The sequence below is a fragment of the Harpia harpyja genome, chromosome 16 (assembly GCF_026419915.1).
Source record: "Harpia harpyja isolate bHarHar1 chromosome 16, bHarHar1 primary haplotype, whole genome shotgun sequence".
Lineage (NCBI taxonomy): Eukaryota > Metazoa > Chordata > Aves > Accipitriformes > Accipitridae > Harpia > Harpia harpyja.
Window position 1 is genome coordinate 24,604,069 of NC_068955.1, and position 20,878 is coordinate 24,624,946.

General features: G+C 42.3%; 1 protein-coding gene across 5 annotated transcripts; it reads right to left on the minus strand.

The window, feature by feature from the left end:
• Positions 1 to 19,310, minus strand: TCP11L1 (t-complex 11 like 1). Of its 5 annotated transcripts, none has more exons than XM_052811674.1 (10): positions 19,208 to 19,310; positions 14,027 to 14,192; positions 11,095 to 11,227; positions 7,879 to 7,999; positions 7,095 to 7,315; positions 5,878 to 6,014; positions 5,220 to 5,416; positions 4,694 to 4,875; positions 3,851 to 4,023; positions 1 to 3,636 (listed from the first exon to the last, which is right to left on the minus strand). In XM_052811674.1, the coding sequence occupies exons 1-10, from the start codon at positions 19,238 to 19,240 to the stop codon at positions 3,401 to 3,403; spliced, it is 1,599 nt and encodes a 532-aa protein (XP_052667634.1). In that variant the 5' UTR covers positions 19,241 to 19,310; the 3' UTR covers positions 1 to 3,400. The 5 variants fall into 5 exon arrangements, with proteins under 5 accessions (XP_052667634.1, XP_052667635.1, XP_052667636.1 ...); XM_052811675.1 differs by lacking the exon at positions 19,208 to 19,310 and adding an exon at positions 18,639 to 18,779; XM_052811676.1 differs by lacking the exon at positions 19,208 to 19,310 and adding an exon at positions 18,085 to 18,188.
• Positions 19,311 to 20,878: the final 1,568 nt, after the last annotated feature.

Consider the following 20,878-nt stretch of genomic DNA (forward strand, 5'->3'; position numbering starts at 1 on the left):
TCATGCCTCATTCTGGTTTTATTCAAACACAACAAGTTACTTCTTAAATATTACTCAGCCACTTCAAAAGCGATGTTAATAAGACCATCACAGGAAATTGATCAGAGCATACATATTAGAATTAGCTTTTTTTCCTTTTTTTAGAGGATACAGTATACTTTTGCATTTAATTCCATGACTGTTTAAAGAAGACAGTATCGTAAGACAAACTCGGTACATATTTCTAATGTGGATTGTCCAGGAGCACTAGCTAACACAGTCTGTTCCTGGGTAACTGCATTGGTCTTCCACTTAATGTACAAAGCTAAATGTTAATATATTAGCTACATAGTTTAACCTGTTATTTTCAAACAAGCTAACGAAAACACTATATGAACTTTCGAAGCAGTTTCTATGCATACTTTAGATTTTAACTTGTAATTGACTATTCAGAACTGCACTCTGGTAAGACCATAAGAACCCCTGTGGACTACAGGAAATTCAGATACTTGGACAAGTTGAAAAACGTTGGTGCCACCAGCCGTAGAGATGACTGTAGGTCAGTGCTCCTATCCATCAGACTAAAAGGTGAAACAGCGTACGTATAACCATATAGAAGTTCATATGGAGGTAGGGTCTGGCCTTATCAATCCTAGAATTTCTTTTTTGCTTTGCCACTTAATAGTATTTCCCTATTTCTTTTAAAGAGGATCTAGAGAAACTATTTGTCAACCACTATCATTAAAAAAACAACCTGGGAAAATCATTAACATGATTTGTACCTGTGGGCATTTATTACAGACTCTTTAGATCTTTGCTGTTGAAAGGCCTACATCACCCACCCACGGAGGCGCTCGTTCCCACCGTGTGTACCCCCAAAGGTGAGACTGGAGCCAGATGCGGGTACTGCACTTTTTTCTACATGCAGCCTGAGGGTCAAACCCTGACTATGAGGAGAGACGGGACTTACAGTATCGACCCTGCGAGCAATACGCATGCACTAGTGGCAGCACGACCCATGCTTCGATGTCAGTGTAAGCAGGAGTTGGCCGTCATGGACTTCTGGACCCTGAAGTCCAGAACTGGGAGCAGCCATCTCCTGGATTAAGTAAGTACAATTTTATCTATTGATAATGCAGTCCCATTCATTCTGGCACCAACCACATACTTTCCAAAGCCTTTTCTAAGTATGTTGTTTCACCATGATGCTGTTCGTCCCCACATCACTGAGGTCATCCCCTACAGCATCTAAATTTTTGTAGTATGCGTAATTCACAGGGGCCTTTGAAGGCAGCTTCTAGGCAATACTACCATATAAAATAACAGCAGCAATTTAAAACTTGTGCAACTCTCATTTAACAAAAACGAAAACAGCTTTGTCTTGGTTATTTATTTTTTTACATCTCTAGCAATAATGTTTCTGGTAGCTCTTTTGTTATGCAAACTACTGAATTAATTTTTTGGAGCTGCAGAGCTATAGGCTGTATTTTGAGGTGGATCCTGCACTAATAACAAAGTAGAGTAAGCAGATGCAACAATCTCGAAGACCTCTGTAGTATCCTTTGCTGATTCAAACAATGAAATAGACCACACCAAAAACCTACTCAGAACTTTTTTTTTTTTTTTTTTTTCCTGGCTAACCAACCTACTAATTTTTGAGTTACCAAAGAAACATGCAAAGAGAGACATCTATTTTGCTATCAGAGTACATTTAGCCAAGGGAAAAATCACTTCTGAGCTGGTGATCTCTTACAGGGTTTTGGTGGGGTTTTTTCCCCTGGGGAAGGGTGTTTGTAATGAATGAGAAAAGATTTGTTTTACAGTTGCACAGGCTAATACAGAATAAAAGGTCTTACTTATCCCACCTCCCTCCAAACTCAAAGTTAGTGCAGCTATATCCGCGCTGACCTTTAAAGGAAAACTTGAAAGGGAAGCATCAACACTGATCCATAATCAACTGCTTCCTTCTAGAAGTTCTGTTATTCTGGTTGACTAGTTGATTAATAAAATGAACCTGGATGTTTGCAATAAAAGGGCCCTTTTATTTATTTATTTTACATAACTTGTTGTTTGTTTCTTTTTAAAGAAGACAACACGTTCTATTTTGGATAGTCTAGTACTTGGGACACTTACTGTTTGTAACTATGAACTTTGCTTTCATAAAATCATCAAATTTTGATTACTGTAATACAGCGTTGTGCTCAACTAGAGGAAAATTTCAAATGTACTTACCTCCTAGCTGAGTTTGAAATTGCAATAAGGCTGTAAGATCATTGAGCTCTTCTCTGAACACTCATCTGTACAACATGTAGCTAATTAAATTCAAGACCTACAAATATTTTAAGGTTCAAGAACACCTTTACAAAGTGAAAAAAATCTTCTACTGAAAATACTCCCTGTATATTCAAACTAACAATAAATCATTCACTTCTCACAGTACATTAAAATCACTTACACTTCCGATGATAGTGCTCTGCACTTCCTGGATATTTTTGAAGACATGATTGAATATGCAACCATCTCCAGTTGTAGTTTTAAAAAACAAGTAAAATTTTCAGCCTAAAGTTTCACACACTTTAAATCCACCTTCTGAAAGTGACAAAGATTTACTTTAAAATTAGTATTTCACATAAAAAGGAGTAAACTACTAGCAAAGAAAAGGTAAGAAATGCCACTTTTATCAAAACATTTTAGCTCTGCCCTTCTGAAGTCTTTACAAGAGATAAATACAGCTGCAATCTATAAGATTGCCACCTTTGTAAGTACTGTACATAGCAGAGGACAGTTACCAAATAACCAGAAAATTTGCTACAAAAATATATTATGTGTTTTGTAACATCTGCAGGTAAACAGCAAAAAAATGCTATTAAAAATGCAGTAAAATGCAGAAAAAACTAGTAGCCTACCATACTAATCATAATGTTACAGTAAAGTGCTGTTTGGCTTTGTTTTTTGCCCTGTTAAATTTTCTCTTATCTAGAATTTTAGCTTTCTTCTTAAGTCTTCAAAGCAAGATTTTTTTAAAGCCAAATCACCCCTTCTGGGAAGGACCATTGCTAATCTGCTCTGGATTAATTAAACTAAATTCACGGTAAATTAGAGTAAAATGCCCTAAAATGAGCCACTTAAAGTTTGGTTCTTAAACTTGTCCTACCTAGCATCAGCTCAAAAATCTAAAAATTGCATCCAGAAGACTACCAAGACATACCCCCCCCCGGGTTGCATACTTACATTAAAAACGCTTCTCTCTTTCATCATTTACTTCAGCACCCCTCCTGCATCTCATGTAATTTCCTCATCAATCATCACTAGTGAATTAAAAGGAACCAGTATTTACACGGAAAGCTGTTTTCCTAGACAAATATTGGTGCAATTTTTTTAAATAGCTGACAATACCGTATTGGTAGCATACAAACTTGTTTTATGATTCTTCTGACTTCCCTACAAGTTGGGATTCTTCCTTAGTCAGTATTTTGCCAAGGACTGCATCATAGTAAGGGCTGAAGACCATTTTGTTGTAGTTGACAAGACGAACATACTTGACAGCAATCTCTTCCAGCTCTCTTTGAATAGGGCCTAATCCTCCAGGAATAGCAGGTAATGATTTCTGGTGACTAGATGCAAGATAATTCTCCAGAAACTTTTGAATTCGAGAATCTGGAAAAATTGGACCAAGGGTTTTGGTTTGTTTTCAAAAGAGATAGTCAATTAGAAATAGTGTATGTAATCTCATGTAAAATACAGAAAGCCTGAACATAGTAAACAAGTATTTGAAACAGATTAAATGAGAAACCATGCATGACGCCACCAACAGTTTTACAAAGACAGATGAGTGGTCACTTGAGAACAGAGCATTTTTGTCAAAGCATACCTATTAGCTTGCATATGGCATTATCCGGGCTGGCCACTGCTTGGATTTGTCCTTTAAGTACAGTCTCTCTCTCAGGTGAGAATGGTGTAAACCCATGCTGGGAAAGGCAGCTGTTAACTTCAGCACACACCTTTTCACTGATGGTAGCCAAAGATTCCTTCAGGTTAAAGGACCTAGAGAATGTGGAGTAGAGCGTTACTTAGCTATTTTAGTTATTCACTTTTTTTCCCATCTCTTAAAAATAAACAATCCAATTATAGTTGCCTTATTTATCGAATGTAATAGAAGCAGCGTAATCCAGATAAAGCCAGAACTACAACGAATAACACATTTTTATATATATGAAAAATAAAGTTGAGATATAAAACGAGGAGGTAGGATACCATTAAAGATTTCCAGCCTGAACAATCCAGACCAATAAGAGCTGACTTTCGGCCTATACAGACAGCTCTGACTCATGCAAAAAACAGTTACCAACCCATAATGTGCACAGCAGTCATTCTAAATCTGCAAGCAGCTTACTGTACCACACTCATTCTCAAGGGAGCCTGGCCCAAACTGCCAGCATGGTTAGCTGTTTGCACTGTCACGTGCCAACCAGGCATCACGAAAAACATACTCTGAAAAAAGGAGCATGTAAATATCAGAAAATAACAGAGCAAGACAAGACAGTTCTCTCTCAGTAAGCTGAATAAAAATTGTCAGCCTGGGCTCATAAAAAGCCCTCATCACTTCCTCCATGTATTCTGCAGTCCACATCCAGAGAAAGGCTTAAACGGATTGTTTACTAGGCTGAAAGCAGAACTACGCCCGCCTCTGTTACTAGGACTATTCAATACTCACGGAAGATGCATTCCTGTCAGCAGCACCTTGACAATGGTTTTGATTTTCTCTGCAAATCCAGGCATATCAACGAGTGCTGAGCCTGCTGCGCTGAACGTGACCAGAAGGACTGTCCCAGTCAAGAGGAGTTGCTCCAGCTCCAGCTGTATTTCCTGAAAGCGGGTCTGGTCCATTAGCACTGTCTGCAGGGCAGGAGGAAGCCAGCACAGAATAAAGTCAGTATGCTGGGCTGTGAAGTGACATTGTGATGCCTACCTATTCACAGCAGTGAAGATAAGACAAAGACACAACACATGCTCAGCAGCCAAGTATCAGGAACAAAATGAAAAGAATTAACTCCTCTTTTCCACCTAAGTTTCAATACTGAAAAAGAAGTACCTAAGAGCTACCAAGAGCTCTCCAACAAGAGAGAAACGTTTCAGTGTTGTACTTGTTGCAAGGCTACAAATTCAAACAGCTTCTGTTATATCCCAGAAATAGAAAAGTAGAACAAGCACAGAAATTGATTTTTCTGTTAAATACCTACTTCTGGAAAAGGCCTGTTTACATGATCCCACTTTAGGAGCTTCAGATAGGCCTGATTTTGTACAGCAGTGGAGCACAAGGCAGAAGCTCCACCAGTGGCACCATCATCACTACAGTGGGGAGGCAACGTTTTACATCTCATCTTTGCAAGATCGTCTGCTGCTTCTTGCAACCACCTTGTGACAAAGTCTAAAGAATCTGGAAGAGCAGGGAAAAAAAACCTTGTTAAGAAAATTCCTTTTCGAAGTTAGTTTTTCCACCAATAATTTCCAAATAATCCCATTAGTTACTATTACTAATACCCATGATATCAGTTATTGACATGCATTTCATTTATTGCATTAAGCAGAACATCTAAACCAAAATTAAAACCACACAGCTACAGGAAATTGGAGGTGAGATGACGCTAGGTAATTATGCCCTACACTGTACTGAAATGAAATTAAACTCCAGCGTACTAAGTGCAGAACTGCTGTTCCGGCAGATTTTTTCAAATCACAGTTTTGGGGCACACACTGTCATTTACCATACGAATTCTGGAACTAACTTACTTACTTATAAAAAAAAAAATCTGATTTCTTTTCATGATCTACAAGCAAAGAAAGACACGCAGTTTACTGGGAGGTCAGAGGGGAAGAAAGAAAGGAACAAAGTCATACTTGGCTGTTTCTCAAGAAACTCCTGAAACTTCTTTCTTTCATATTCAGCAGACTGCTGCATTAATTTTGGCCTAATACTACTGACAGCGAAGTTTGCCATATCCATTTTCATTAGGTCTAATACAGAGAAAATTGCTCTAAACAAACAAACAGAAAAAGTTATTCAAGGCTGCAGATGTTTAAGAGGTACTATTTACAAGATTTATTATAGATTATCTAAGGAAAGAGCAAAAACATGCATGGGAAACATTAACAGGCTGCTTAACAATTTAAGAGCATGAGACAAGAGAGAAAGCTTGAGCAAGCATGTACATGCATGCATGTGCCTCTTCCAAGTAGGAAATAAATCTTGCTCTCCTGTAAAAAAGCCTCCATGGAATTAACTTTACTAGCCCCGAAGATTCTATTTCCCAGGATGTGCAATATCGTATGTTGAATACATGAAAGACATCTGGGTTTCCAAGCTTGCATACTATCTCTGTTGGCAGCCTATAAAGCCAACCTCAGTGGGAAGCAAATAATCAGACCCACAGGGGAAAAAAAAGGAAAACAAACAACAACCAAAAATAAAAAACCCACCAAAGAAAACCACCTCAATTTCAAAGCAACCTAATTCCTGCTGGCAATATTTCTGCCAAGTCAATCCTGAACTCTTAGAAGCTTATCAAATTAGAAAACAACAAGATTAATGAAATTTCTTCTAACTATTGAGACCTTGAGCTGTTCAACTGAGAACATGGTGACAAAGCAGAAGCCTCTACGCTCCCATATGTGGTATGTACACGCCCTTCAGCACTGAAAGGATATTATACGGGGGGGGGGGTAAAGAGAGCTCAAACGGGGGGAAAGGACAAACTTTTTCCTATGCTCGTGCTTGCTATTTTTCCCCCTCCTGCTGTCGATATTAAGTTCTAATACAAATTGACCATTCACCAGCTATCTTAAGGCTTATATGTATTTGGCATTTAAGAAAATGTCCTTCAGTGACATGCAGGAGCCAGACAAATACTCCAATTCACCAGAACAAATACAGTCCTTGTTAAAGACTTCTGGAGCATCTCTCCCCTTCATGCCCACAACTATATCCCTTTCCCTATCACTCTTTTTTTCTACAAAGATCTGCAGGTTTCCCTGCTGGAACACACACCTTCCCCCTCCCCCCCATCTAAAATTATTTAAGGGACTCTCAACATGACTAATAAATACCATTTCAGTACCTGAACAGAGGAACTATTTCATGAATATCTTTCAGTTTCTTAATTTCTTCATCTCGAGCTGGAGCACAGAGAGTCCCCATCATCCCAATAACAAATTCGACCAGTTTAGAAATGTCAAGGGCCCCATTCTCTGCCTCCTGTTTTATCAAATCCAGATCAAGAACTTCCATGATCTGGCTTCTCAGTCTAGTATGACCAGGCAACAAGAAAGACAGGAGATTCTGAAATGGAAAGTTTTTAACAGTGCATTAGTTCTACATGTCAAAGACTACAAGGATCAAACCAGTTACTGAACCACTTTTTATTGAAACTAATTGCCCTTTACAAGTGGAATCTCTTTTTTTTCTTTTTTTTTTTTAACCAACCATTCACCAACTCCAAATGTTTCAGCTCATTCTGTATGACACTGGAGTTACTAAGTGGTAAATACTCTGTAGTACAGATCATACTTAAGACTATTGTGCTCCGTTTTGTCAGCCCAGTGTTGGGGTATCTCATTGATTCCGTAACTAATACCACTGCCATAACATGAAGGAAGCTTGGAATTACGAAACTAGTATTACTTACCTTTTAATCATCTTACCTGGTTTTGCATTTGTTTTTACATTCAAATTTCTCCTCTGGGGTTATACAACTTACTTATATATGCTCACAGAAAATGATACAGTAATGAAAAAGACCAAGACAGTCCTTTATGAAAAGCCAAACTTCAACCACTTTTGCTCATTCATATCAATGCAGCTACTCAAATTCAATAATTTACCTTGCTATCACATCATCTTACCTCTTTAATTTCTCCCAATAGTTTAATTGCATGGTCATATGTCGGTGGGTCTTCCTTTAGCTGAGCTTCCAGACAATCCCAGAAAGCTTTATGCACAATATCTCTTACTTTTTTTTCTAAGCTGTGGGTAAATATGACCAGTTAAAAAGAACAATACTTGTCTCTGCATCACCTTACAAAAATAACCTGCTGCTCCTGAAGAACAGCATGTAATAATATGAATATAATGCAATAATGAATATATGACAATTAACAGAGAAGAGATCTGTCATTTTAAGTTACTCAGAAAAGCAAGAAAAACTGGACACAGGATTTGGAATGGCTTATATCCTAATAAAGGGTTACGCACAAGCAAAGGCGGCTACAAATTAAAATCCTTGAAGGTATCTATCATATGCTACCTCTAAACTAAATAAGTGGAAGAAAAAAAAAAAAGAAATCACAAAAATTACAGCTTGTCTTCAAAAGACCAGTATTCATGTTCCTTTCAAAAGCCTCACTAAGTAAATGCAATTGTACTAAGTAAAATTCCTTAAGTAAACCTAACAGAAATGAAGGAACTTCCTGACACAAAAGCTTCTGCATTTCAATGCATAAATACTGCAACTACTCTGAGGTAAAGGCCCAGTCCAGTTTGTGTAAAAAACCAAATGAATTCCACTGCTTCAGTACCAATTCCTAATTCAAAATACTGAAAGTTACTCCTCTTCAGCAGGCAGCCTCCTGTTCACACCGTGTTTAACTTCAACACCAAAGAAGTAAAATGCTCACACGTACACAAAGAATGCCCACAACAAACACCAGGTTCCCAAGGCTCTGACTCCATGTGCAGCTGAGGTTCAGGCAGCGCCCAGAGGGACTTATGCCCTGCGGAACCTCTGCGAGTAGCCAACTGGGCTCTACTGACAGTATTTCCAACTGCAAATGCAGTCACAACTGCTTTCCCCTCCAACCACTTGTCTCCACGTATATTCAAGCCGCAGGGGCCTCTGAGCTTGAGACGCACAAAAAACCCCACATTTAATCCAAGGAAGATTCCAGGGTCCCTCTTCAAGCAAAATCTGAATGACTGCTCTTTCTTTCCCAGGTGCTAAATAGCTGTACACAAAACCCTCACAAAAGCCAAATACAGGGATCTCGTACTAAAGCAGGCCTGGCCCATCACAAAGCCCAGGCACTCCCGAGCAAGGTGACCTCTGCAATACATCTGTTTCTGTGATCAAGTGAAGAGATGCAAATCAGCCACTCTGCCAAACAACTACAGCCACTACTCAGCATCAGTGAGCAAAAGCATCCAACTTTCCGAAGTACAGCATAGATCCCCAGCTCTTTCCCTCCTTTTTCTTTTTTTTTCTTTTTGTTAAAGGGGGTGGGGAAAGAAGAAAGGATGGAAAAAAGAAAACATGCTAAAATCTTTCTTCCCTGAAAAATGCTGAGATCAATTTTATGGCACTGAGGCATACCAGAAAAGTTATCCACTATCACAGCACGTTTTCATGTGAGAAATCCATGTGAAGGAACACGGAGCAGAAGCGGACACTGATTAGAACAGCACTCTCTTAACTGTGGGACTTTGTATGAAGCATTTATTCTTGGCCATCAACTGCCGAGCAGGAAACACCTGATGGAAGTCGCCCCAAAAGATGCTGAGACAGAGGAGACAATGTAGATTGGGGAGAATGAGCTCTGCATGTCTCAGGCTTGCTTCAGAGGCAGCATTTGTGCAGGCTAGAGACGGGTCCCAGTTCATGGGGCCACACATGAACTGCACATGACCTGCAAGAAAGGCTACAAAGGAGGACTGGGCCACACTGCCTGGCTCTGTCTAATAGACAAGGCACACACTGACAGATGGTGCTGAGAAGACAGATCAAATCATTGCTTGAGCTCTAAAATATGAGTCTTGACGGACAACAGAGATGTCTGTTGTCATGTGCTAGCTCAGTTAAATGTTGTTTGTCCTCAGCATTTAAGGAGGCCACAATTCTGTTTCCTACCAACTTAGAGGCTGAGACAAGTGAAGAAAGTATGGCAAAGACCCTCATCTGCCCCATTCAACCCTTACTCAGAGGCAATTCCTGCTGGGACTATGAGGTTCAGTGTATTTAATAGCATGAGCACATTTTCTTTGGTTACTATTGTTTAGCGGTCCACAGCCATTAATAAAATACCACTGGTATAATATGCTGGTGTCAGAGCTGGAAAGACAGCGATAGACCAGGTGAAAAAGGAAGATGAGACTGTTCCCATTACTGCCTTTTCAGTCAGGGACAATTCTAGTTCCAAGCAACATCCTCTCATTACTAATGCTAACGGGAACCACTGTCATCATGTTTTGGTGGAGACGGGCATCAGACCTTTTGTCTCAGTATGACCAATTTCTATAGAGGACAACCAATGCCAGTCTTCTAAGAGCCATCTGTAGCATGTTCTCCTGCAGCACCTGTGAAGGTAATGTGCTCAGGTCTCTCTCTTAAATGCAGAGACCTTCAGACACCACTGGTTCCAATGTGGACCAACTTCCTTCCATGAAATATGCACTCGCTTTCACAAGTCAGCCCAGAGAACACATTGTCAGCCACATCTCTGTGTGTGTGAAAGCAGAGGAAGCATCTGTAGACAGGACTGGGTCAGCTACACTGGCCGATATGTGACCAGATATCAAAGCTTGTTCTATTCTCCCTCTCCCCTTTCAGCAGGGGATAGAATTACTGGAGGTCAGACAGAGAAGGAAAGACTTCAGACTTAAAAGGAGCAAGGACTAACCTAATAAAACATAGGAATCTCTTCCCAAAAAATCCCTGGAGAAACAGACAGAAAAAGCTAAAATGATCAGAGTTTCATGTTACTCCCACAGGCAGCGAAAGCTTAAAAGATGCTAAGAGCACTACCTGCACCTGCAGCTAGACTTGGGTATTCACAAGACTGCAGCCTCAGACTTCTGGGACAAGGGCACACCGACAGAAACCACACTACACCGGGATTTGCACCACACATGCCCAAACGATTACTCCAAGAGGTTCACCTTTCACATGCACACATTTCTGGGGAAGCAGAACTGCATGTTTACTACCTTCTTCTTATGGTCTTTCCTACCTCCTAACCAGGCACTGCCAGAAAAGATACTAGCCAGAGCCTTTACCCGACCCACTAGAGCTGTTCTGCAGTTCTACCAATGCAAATCTTATTTATGTATCTATTTGGTAACAATCTTACCTGTGTTCTGGTAATTCAGCTGGTTTTATCTGGAAGTCTCCATTAACAACAATTTCGTGTGCTAATGCCATGTTGGTTACGCCCTTAGCTGTTTCCATGAGCTCTTCTATTGACACAGGCCGAGGAGGACTAGCTGCAACATAAATTAATCTGTCAGGCAGTTATCTATAAAAGTCTGTGGAAAATAGTCTGCTAATACTTTTGGACCCTTTCCACCTTCTTAACAGTACAGAGAGCCAAAAGACAGTATCACCTGAAGTTTCTTCTCCTTTCCTTCCCTTCCTTTCCCAGCTGGTAGATGACACAGGTTTGGACTATTACAGAAAACACAGGAGTGAACCCCACTTGATATTCTGGGCTCAGTATGTCAATTGCTTCCAAGTTCTACCAAGCTCTTTTAAAAAACCAAACAAAAAAAAACCCCACTTCTTTACAACTGCTTAATAGCATCTTAGCATCTTTCTCCACACTGTAGGAAGAAATCATTAAAAATACTAGTATTTTCACCACACTATTTCCCCAATTATTGTGCAGATGTTGCCATTTCAATTTTATTTTTTTCAAGGAAGTGACTTCATCTCTAAAGCAGTCGGCAAACAAGCCACCATTAACATTAAGCAATAACACACTAGTAGCTAATTATTCTCACTACTTCCAGTGCAACTGGCACTTCTCCATACTCTCTTTTTTCCCCAAGAGGCCATCGTCCAAGCAACAAAGGATGTCAAGACCTAAGCCCAGCACCAGTGCCTAAGACCTCTTCCTCTGGCAGGCATTTGGGACTGACAAGGATGGGCAAGCAGCTTCAAATTGGGCCCTGGAGCATACAATTGAGTAGGAGAAAGCACCAGACCTGAAAAATCAGGCCAGTTTCCATTAGGCAAGAGAGAAAGGTAGCGACTGACAGTAGAAGTCTAGAAGGTAGAAGAGGGACAGGGACAGTTTCAGAAAACTTAATTTGCTTCCTGGACGCACTGGAAATTACAGTTCCTAATTGTTCTGGACTACATAACATCCTCCTGGGACACTACTAACATTGCTGTAGTGCAGGAAGTGCCACAGCCCTAAAGACAAGTCAACATAAAGGCAGAGAAGGTGCCAAGGGTGTAGGCCATGCTGCTTAAGGGCGTGATCCCATCCCCATGAAGCCAACTGCAACCTGTTGCCACTGATTCTTTGTGGTAAAGATTCCTCCTAGCTGCACTAGCATCAATGCAAGCAGCATGTGTGGGTGCCCAGCAACGCCCTGCCAGAAGTTAGGAGAAGCACCACAGCTCTTCCCTGGTCCAGGTATTTGAGAAAAAGAGAAGGCTAGATCGTTAGTGTCCTCAGGCGAGGCAGACAAGAATGGCAAGGTTCATCTCAGCTCCTCCAGAAAACATCTAGTGGAGCGGAAGGGGGGGAAAGAGCCACAACAGAATTGCCCTAATGGATCAATTCCTCTCTGTAGTTCATTCACTTCAACTACAGTCCGGTCATAGGAGTAACATACTAATTCCCAAAATGAAAGATCTTCATTTTCCCCAAAAGGGATCTTCATAGGCTGGGTTCGCTGAGATATGTTTTAGGCAAACTGTCATGACTGCCTCATGTGATAATCCAGTTTGATTGGACTTAAGCTAGTAACATAGAAAAGGTCCTTTAAAAGTAACTGTCCACCACTTGTCTACCATTCAGAGCTGTTCCAAGTACATGCAGTACAGTTCCAATGTGCTAATTTTTCATTAATATCTTGCTCTTTTCGTGCACCCCTCCTAAACCCTTGTTTCGTTCTGCTTGGAGCTTAATCTTGCATAGTGACTCTGGGAACACAGCAAGGATTGATATTCTGAGAAGAACGAGCAAGACAACAAAGTTCACAGCCGAATGAGAGTGGTTTTGTCTGACTGCCAAATGACTTCACTCTAGCAGTGAAGGATGCACTAAAAGCTAAGACTCTTTCATTTACCAAAGAATGCTCTTAAATCATGTTACTTCATTCTCATATTATATCTGCTCCCTTACAAAAGGGGAGGGCCTGAGACCAACGACTTCTTTGTGGTACAATGCAGTGCAAGACTGTGCTAGGCATTTTACTTTCACATGTTCATAGCCTCTCTCCATATATATACTGCATTTCCTATCAGGCAATCAGCAAGACATAAGAACATAAACTCCCTCAGAACATCTCCTCTGTGTAACATGACACTAAACACAACACTAAACCTCAAGTAATAATGAACACTATTAAAAAATAAAAAGAATGCAACAAATAAAATGTCACATGCTGAGACACTCTCTACAGAAGTTTGGAACTAGTTATCTGAGCAATTCTGCCTCTTTGAATTGAATCCCTGGGACCAGAAAACTTTCCCTTAGTTTTATCTATAGATTTGCCAGAAATAATTGGTAGCCATATTGCATCCATCTCCTCATGCTAAAAGCAGAATGACAAAGAAAAATATGCCCTAGGAGTAAGCTTAAAACATGGAGTCCTGCTTAACACTAGAAGTAGTATTAGGATTAAATATACAACTTTTAATCTGTATTGGGAGGGGGATGACAGGACATTACTTTGTTGATAACAGCCTCCCTTGCCCTGCAGTAGAAACAGAGGCTGCAACAATCCAGAAGGTTCAGCTGATAATGTAAACAGCAGCAACAGTTTAGTTAGAATATACTGGAATAGCGCTTATCGTTTCTCTGGGTGCAGACACGCAAAGGTATTTAAGATATACGTGGCTCAGAGCAACATGGTTATCGTGTACAATTAAGTACTAAAGCAAAATGGGGACAGAGGTGTTACAGTTTCAAAGCAAATGATCAGGAGTCACACAATATTTAATCGCAAAACAGTCAAACTTGCACAGAATGCTATAAAATGCCAGGATTGTCTCTGCCAAAAAATTACAGATCTACCTTTTTTTTTTTTTAATAAAGCAGTTTCGCTTACACTTCGGTGTCTCATCTCTGTGTGACCCTGGAGCACTCTGTCGTATTCTTTTTCTGATAGACTGGTCCGGGTTATCCAAGCTCTCCTCTTGACCATCCTCCAAACCACTCAACTTTTCTTCACTTGAATGTGGCTTGTCAGGATTCTGAGACATTTTCAGTTGGTTCTTTTCAGAAAAAGAAAAAAGATGAAAAAGGAATGAATAAGCATTTTCTGACATGGCTGAGTGGGTAAACACCACCAGGAGTTCTTCTGATTAAGAAAAAATTAAGAATGAAAGAATTCTTATGTGGAATTATATGACATCATTCCCATAATGGTAGGGGACCTGGACTCAATGACTCACTTCCCATCTTACACAAAACGGGATGCTTTCAACACAGCTACCTTTTACTTAATCCACATTCCTAGTGAGTTCTCAAAAAATCTGAAACTGTTCCCTCACCACAATGCATACAGATTAGAAAAAACCCAACATATTTAATTTTCTTTCTTTGCATTGCTTACGACAGCAGTGAAAAACACCTTCAGAATAGTATTACAGACATGTTTCACAAAAAGGTTATGCCAAATGAGACATTTTCCCACTACATAATAATAAAGCTTCCTGAACATAATGTACTCCTGAACTATGATCTGCCCCAACTGCTCAGAACTTGAAAATTTTCACGGAACCATCCAAAAGCATTAAGAAGCAGGAAAAGGACTAGGCATAAATTAACATAAAATTCTACTCCCATATTTTCATTCCATGCAAGAGTCATGACTTATGCATAAAATATCAGGATTATTAAAAAAAAAAAACATTAGGACAGTAAAGAACATAGTTATAGTATTTAAAATATTAGTTTATTAAACATTAGATATTAAATAATATTTCTATTACATCACAGATACCTGCAGTGTACCCAAAGTTACACTGAAAAACTGACCATTAGAAAAGCATGTCTCACCATTCATTATCTTCACTTATTTCATATTCAGATTTCTCTCCAAAGAATGTAATTTGCACATCTTACCATTGAAAACTCTCTATCATACAGGAAGCTACTACTGTACAGACTTCAATTTTACAAAAATCTATTAGAGACCATATGATGTCTCTAACTCAATGAAATAACCTGGATGTTCTGTGAAATAGGAAGTCAGGAAGAGTCTGCCTTTCAAAAAAAAAAAAAAAAAAAAAGCAAGCTTTCACCTAGTATCCCACCATCCCCATTTTCAAAATTTAAAAAAAACAAACTCTCGGCAAGAGATACAGCCTCCAGAGGCACCTCACAGCTACTAGGAAAAAATACTTGCAGCATCAAAGACTACACTGAAGAGGATGCAGCATAAGCAAGCAATAGCACAGAAATATAAAACAGGGCACTGAGATTTTTTTATTTTCATACAACAGCTGTAATAACTAACACTACTCCATCAGTGCTTAAATTGATTGCACCAATGTGATGCTACAGGACAGCTGGAAAGCTCAGGGCATATAAGAAATGGTTTTGTTCTACAGCAATGACTCAGGATCATCATCTTGCTAGATGCACAGGATACCAACATGCAACACTTGTCCACAGCACTGCGTGATTTCTATTTTAAAAAAGAAGACAAAACATAAAAAGCATGGGATAAATTACATAGGCTGGGTTTAACCCCAGCTGGCAACTAAGGACCACGCAGGTGCTCGCTCACCTCCCTCACAGTGGGATGAGGGAATCAGAAGAGTAAAAGTGAGAAAACTCGTGGGCTGAGATAAAGACACTTTAATAGGGAAAGCAAAAGCCATGCACACAAGCAAAGCAAAACAAGGAATTAATTCACCACTTCCCACCGGCAGGCTGGTGTTCAGCCATCTCCAGGAAAGCAGGGCTCCATCACACCTAACCATTACTTGGGAAGACAAACGCCATCACTCCAAATGGTCCCCCTGTCCCTTTTCCCCTAGCTTTATGTGCTGAGCATGACGTCCTATGGTCTGGAATATCCCTTGGGTCAGTCGGGGTCAGCTGTCCCAGCTGTGTCCCCTCCCAAATTCTTGTGCCCCCCCCCAGCCTCCTCGCTGGTGGGGTGGGGTGAGAGGCAGAAAAGGCCTCGACCCTGCGCAAGCACTGCTCAGCAGTAAGGAAAACATCCCTGAATTACCAACACTGTTTTCAGCACAAATCCAAAACATAGCCCCGTACCAGCTACTTTGAAGACAACTCTATCCCAGCCAAAACCAGCACAGGAAAACCAAGACATCAGTACAGATATTGTTAGACCCATATATTAGCCTCCACCTTTGGCTGGAACAGAGTCACTGACGTCCCTGCTCCAAACACTTGATGATCTCCCCCTTCACGCACACAGACAATCCCAGCTGGGACAAGAAAGTGGTAGTCTGTGCAGAGCTGCAGTCCCATTGCCACCCTTTTAACTAAGGCAGAGATAGCCTCCAGCTAGGTGTAATACAAGGCATCCAAACCAGCATGCAAGTGCGAAACCAGTGGGAAACCACTGGTGGGAAACCAGTGACGCGCTCCAGGAGAAGTGGATCTCCAGTCTAGCAGACAAAAGGTCTGTTACTGCAAACACTCTAGCAGCAAGAGGACAAGGAGCTCTGTTAATAAAGGAGCAGTTAACAGAGAAGATCATAGCAACAGTTGCAATAGAAAAAAAGATAGGACTGGTTAAACAGAGGAGGGAAATGTGCTGTTCAATTTGGCTCGAATAAAAGCATCATCATAAAGGCTTCCACATTCATTCAACCAGACTAGACAGTTGCTCTTCCTATCCATTCTCTTCCACAAAGCATTCTCCTGAAGTCCAAGTCTGAAACACAAAGATGACTCAACTAAGACCCACTTAGGTCTTTAACGCACATGACACTTCACAGTGCCTTGCAATCTCTCACTGCACTTTATCCTCACTACCCTTAAAAAAGTAAAGAAATATTATAATATACCTTACTTACAGACGGGAAATTGAGGTGTGAGTTAAGTTGCTTGAGGACTCGCAGAAGATAAATGACAGGGCCAAGACGATAATCAGTCTCATGATTACTACCCCCAGCTTTGCCCATCAGGCCATCATTCCTACCATGCAGCCTACATCCTAAAGTATCGCCTTCCATAAAATGGCAGATCAAGAACTACAGTCTCAAACCCAACAATTTCATTTAATTACCATTTGTTTAAAAAAAGTCCTATTTCAGCTGTGGAAAGTGGTTACAAGAACTCCTAGGCCATTCTACCAAATGACTGTTCAGCAGATGAGGTAAACAGGCACACTTGTTGGTTTAGTTTGCAATAGCCTACTCTTTTCTGCTGGATTACTGCTATTATTTGCCAGAACACATCTAGAACATATCCTCTTTCCACTGGGTAAATAAGCTTGACAATACCTCTTCTAAAAGCGTGATCATGACCTTTCCTCTCACAGAAACAATTCTGACTCTTAATAGAAAAAAAGTCTGCTTCTTGGCACTTTCCTTCAATTTATTTCTAATAAAAACAGAAGTACAAGAGAAAACCCGACGAATTAAAATCTAAACAAAACATTTTCCACGGGTTCTTTTCATCAAAGGTCCTCGAATCATCTGATGCACACCAGCACCAAATAAACTTCACCGTGCTTCTATGGAGTACACACAAGATTGAAGCAGTTCCTGCTAACTTCAAGCGAGGCCCCACCGCTCTGTGTAAGACTCGACAGCTCCCCTTACCTCCAGGCCAAACGCACAAGCCCTGAGGGCCACCTTTCTTCAAGCTTCCTTCCAATACTGAACTCCCTCTCCTTCCCTCTGTTCACCTGCCACATCACAACCTACTTTCCCTTGTAATCCACTAAAAGGCAAGCCACACCTCAGCTCTCCGTGGTGAAGCTACAGCCTGTCTTCTGTCCGTCTTCCAAAATAAAAGGGATGCTTGTGAACTTCTACCATTTTTCCCCTACCTGCAACCTGTTCTGTGTAAGGCCCTGAAAGTCCCGGCCCATCAGCAGGGTCTACCAAAAAAGAGCACACAACGTATCCTACCAAAAACACCGCACCACGTAGCAGCGACGTTGCTGTACCACCCGCTTACCCGCCCCAGCACCGGGCACCAGTTTTCCTGCAACACTTCCACAGGGGTTCAGGAGTTTCAGGCCGCTTTCTCTGCACTGCCCAGCCGGGGTGCTGGCAGCAGCTCCGGGCTCAGATGCCACACAGGCTCCAAATGGGCCACACGGAAAACGAGCCCCGGCAGCGCAGCCTGGGGGGGGGTGGGGGGGGGTGGTGGTGGTTCTTCCAGACGCCAAACAGGCGAAACGCGCAGAGAAAAGGGGATGTAACGGCCTCCTTCGGCCAGCACTCAACCCCAGCAAACAGGTCCCGGAGGCAGGGCTGCCCGGGCCCACTCCCGCCGGCCCGAGAGCCCCCCCCGCCCCCGCCCGGAGCCCCGCTCCCCGCCCTGCCAGGCCCCGGGGCCCTCCCCGCCGCCCCAGGCCCGGCGGAGGCCCGGCGGCCTCCCAGCCCCGCACCCCCCCCCCCCGCCGCCGCCGGCCGCCTCGGGGCTGCGCTGCGAGCCGGGGCCCCGCCGGCTCCCCGGGCAGGGCCGGGCCGGGCCGGGCCGGGCCGGGCCGGGCCGCGCCGCCTTACCGCCGCTCGGAGAAGGAGCCGCGGCCGCCGGCTCTAACGGGGCGGGCGCCCGGGCCCGGCTCCCTGCTGCCGGCCGGCGGTGCGAGGCTGGGCCGGAGGCGCAGCCCCAGCGCAGGGGCGGGCCGCAGCGGCTGCCGAGCGGCGCGGGAACGGCTCCCGGCGGCCCGGCCCGCCCCGCCGCGCCGGGGCGGGGCGAGGAGCCCCCGCCGCCCCTCTCTGCACGTATTGGGGGTTTTTTTTCCTCCCAAAGTGGGGCGAGAGGGGCGGGGACGGGGCACCGCTCTCTTCTGTACCAAGGGTGTAGGAATAACCCTCAACGACATGGTTCACCGCTGCTTTTGGGGGGGCGGGGGGGTTGCCTCTACGTAACCAAGCGAGGAGCAGGTCCCTACAGCCATCGCAGCTGGGCCAAAGCAAAGGCTGCACTCCAATAGCCTCCACACAGATAAATAGGTGTCTGCCCCATCGCACTGCGCTTATTTAGATTAAATCCACCCAGCAACCACGGAAAGAAGCCATGGCTTTTTGTTGCTGACCCGCTGGGATGTATTCCCTTACAGACACCTTACCCAGCTCACGCTGTGACCATCGGCCCCTTCCATCAAACTTAAGTCTTGGGTACCGTTAGGTGAGCTGTACCACACCTACGTATAGGAAAGGCCACACTGGCCCTGCCTCGTACCCATCAGTGAACGCTGCCGAGTCTCTCTCCCCCCTGGTTCTTCTCTGCAGACTGCTTTTCAGTAGCCTGAAAGCAAGCTTGGCACCAAAGCCAACCAGTGACTCACAGTGCAGCGATATCTGTAATTCAGAACTCATACTCCAGCAGGCACTGCCCACAGGCAGGAACTCATTTTCGAGATAAGAGGATGAGATTTCTAACAGCAATGTTACAGTACATAGAATCAGGCATTAGAAAGGGAATAGACTTCTGCTGAAGAGGCAACCGATGCAACACCACAAATAACATAAGGAAAATATGATCAGAAATTCTAAGAACAAGAAACTAGCTGCCTTTCCACCCCCACATTTTAATGTGCGAGTTAAGCCACTTTTTCTGAGACAGTGCATTTATAATCAGCAGCTTTCAGTTAAAACTAAGAACTACAAAAAAATAACTACAAAAAAGAGTTACACTTTCCCCCATAGTATTAGTTTTCAAGAACTGATTATCTTTTAGAAGTCCTTTCTAGCTGACTAGAATAAGCCTCTTAGACTTTTGTCTTCCATCCCCCACCAGAATACAGTAACACATTGTCCCATCGCACACCAAGTCATCATCTCACTTTCAGAGAAAGTACTCCGGAGAAGCAATAACCAGTGGCAACAGACACCACTAATGACTGAAGAGTTACTTAGTGATACATTACACAGTAGTATCTCAAATAGGATTGTGTTTTTAAAAACAGCTCTCCACAAGTGCATGTAACAGCTATTACTACTTTGTTTTCATGATTAAAAAATTACCTTTGATCCCAATTAAACTAGCTTTTTTCCCCCAAATAAAAGAGAACAGAGCTCTATCGACACTGCATATGGAACAAAATTTGTTATTTCTTGCAACAGTAACTGTAATGAAGTTTTGCTGGCATCAACCCAAAGATAACTCCACAAGAGTCAAAATTAGATCTCTAATCATGCTATGTATTTTCCTGCTTGCAATTGCCTGTGTTGTACAGCTTGGGATTTCCACTGTAGACTAGACACAGATAAAATATACAGCCATAAGAAAAGCCAAAGGCCTTTCATTTGTTCCAGCTCTTTTCTAATTACAGCTGGTGACATCAATAAGACTCACACACAGAGCAAAACACTGCAAGGATGAAGATAACTAGCCATAAAGAGTACATTCTGTGGCAACCAAAGCCAGACTGACTTAAAAATCCAGAATAACTTTACCATCCCAGGAGAGTCAATGGGAGTTCAAGGTACAGAGTAGGATTCAGCTGGGAAAGTGTCAGTCATCATCCCTGGCAATTGCTCAATATGGTGCCATTTTAGCTTAAAACAGCACAGTAATTTCTCATACATATACACAACATAGTTAGCTGGCAAGGTTGAAGAAAAGCTGTGGAATATCAAGCAGAAGATGTTATTCAGCCCTGTCCATTACACAGCAAGTCAAAGATAAATGCTACATGACAGTCACATAATGCAAGGCCAATTAGAAAAAGCTGTTCAGCATAAAATTCAGTGGTGGGGCAAAAGAAGGCAGAGAGATCTCCTCCACGGAGAGGCAT

What these genes read in the sequence shown, in the direction of transcription:
- TCP11L1 (XM_052811673.1), bottom strand. Translation starts at nt 17,132, where the DNA reads ATGGAAGGCGATACTTTAGGATGTAGGCTGCATGGTAGGAATGATGGC. An exon ending in GAAATAGTTCCTCTGTTCAG is followed by an intron (nt 6,015 to 7,094) that starts GTACTGAAATGG and finishes TTGTTTGTTTAG; the next exon opens with AGCAATTTTCTCTGTATTAG. An exon ending in TGCCATATGCAAGCTAATAG is followed by an intron (nt 3,637 to 3,850) that starts GTATGCTTTGAC and finishes CAATTTTTCCAG; the next exon opens with ATTCTCGAATTCAAAAGTTT.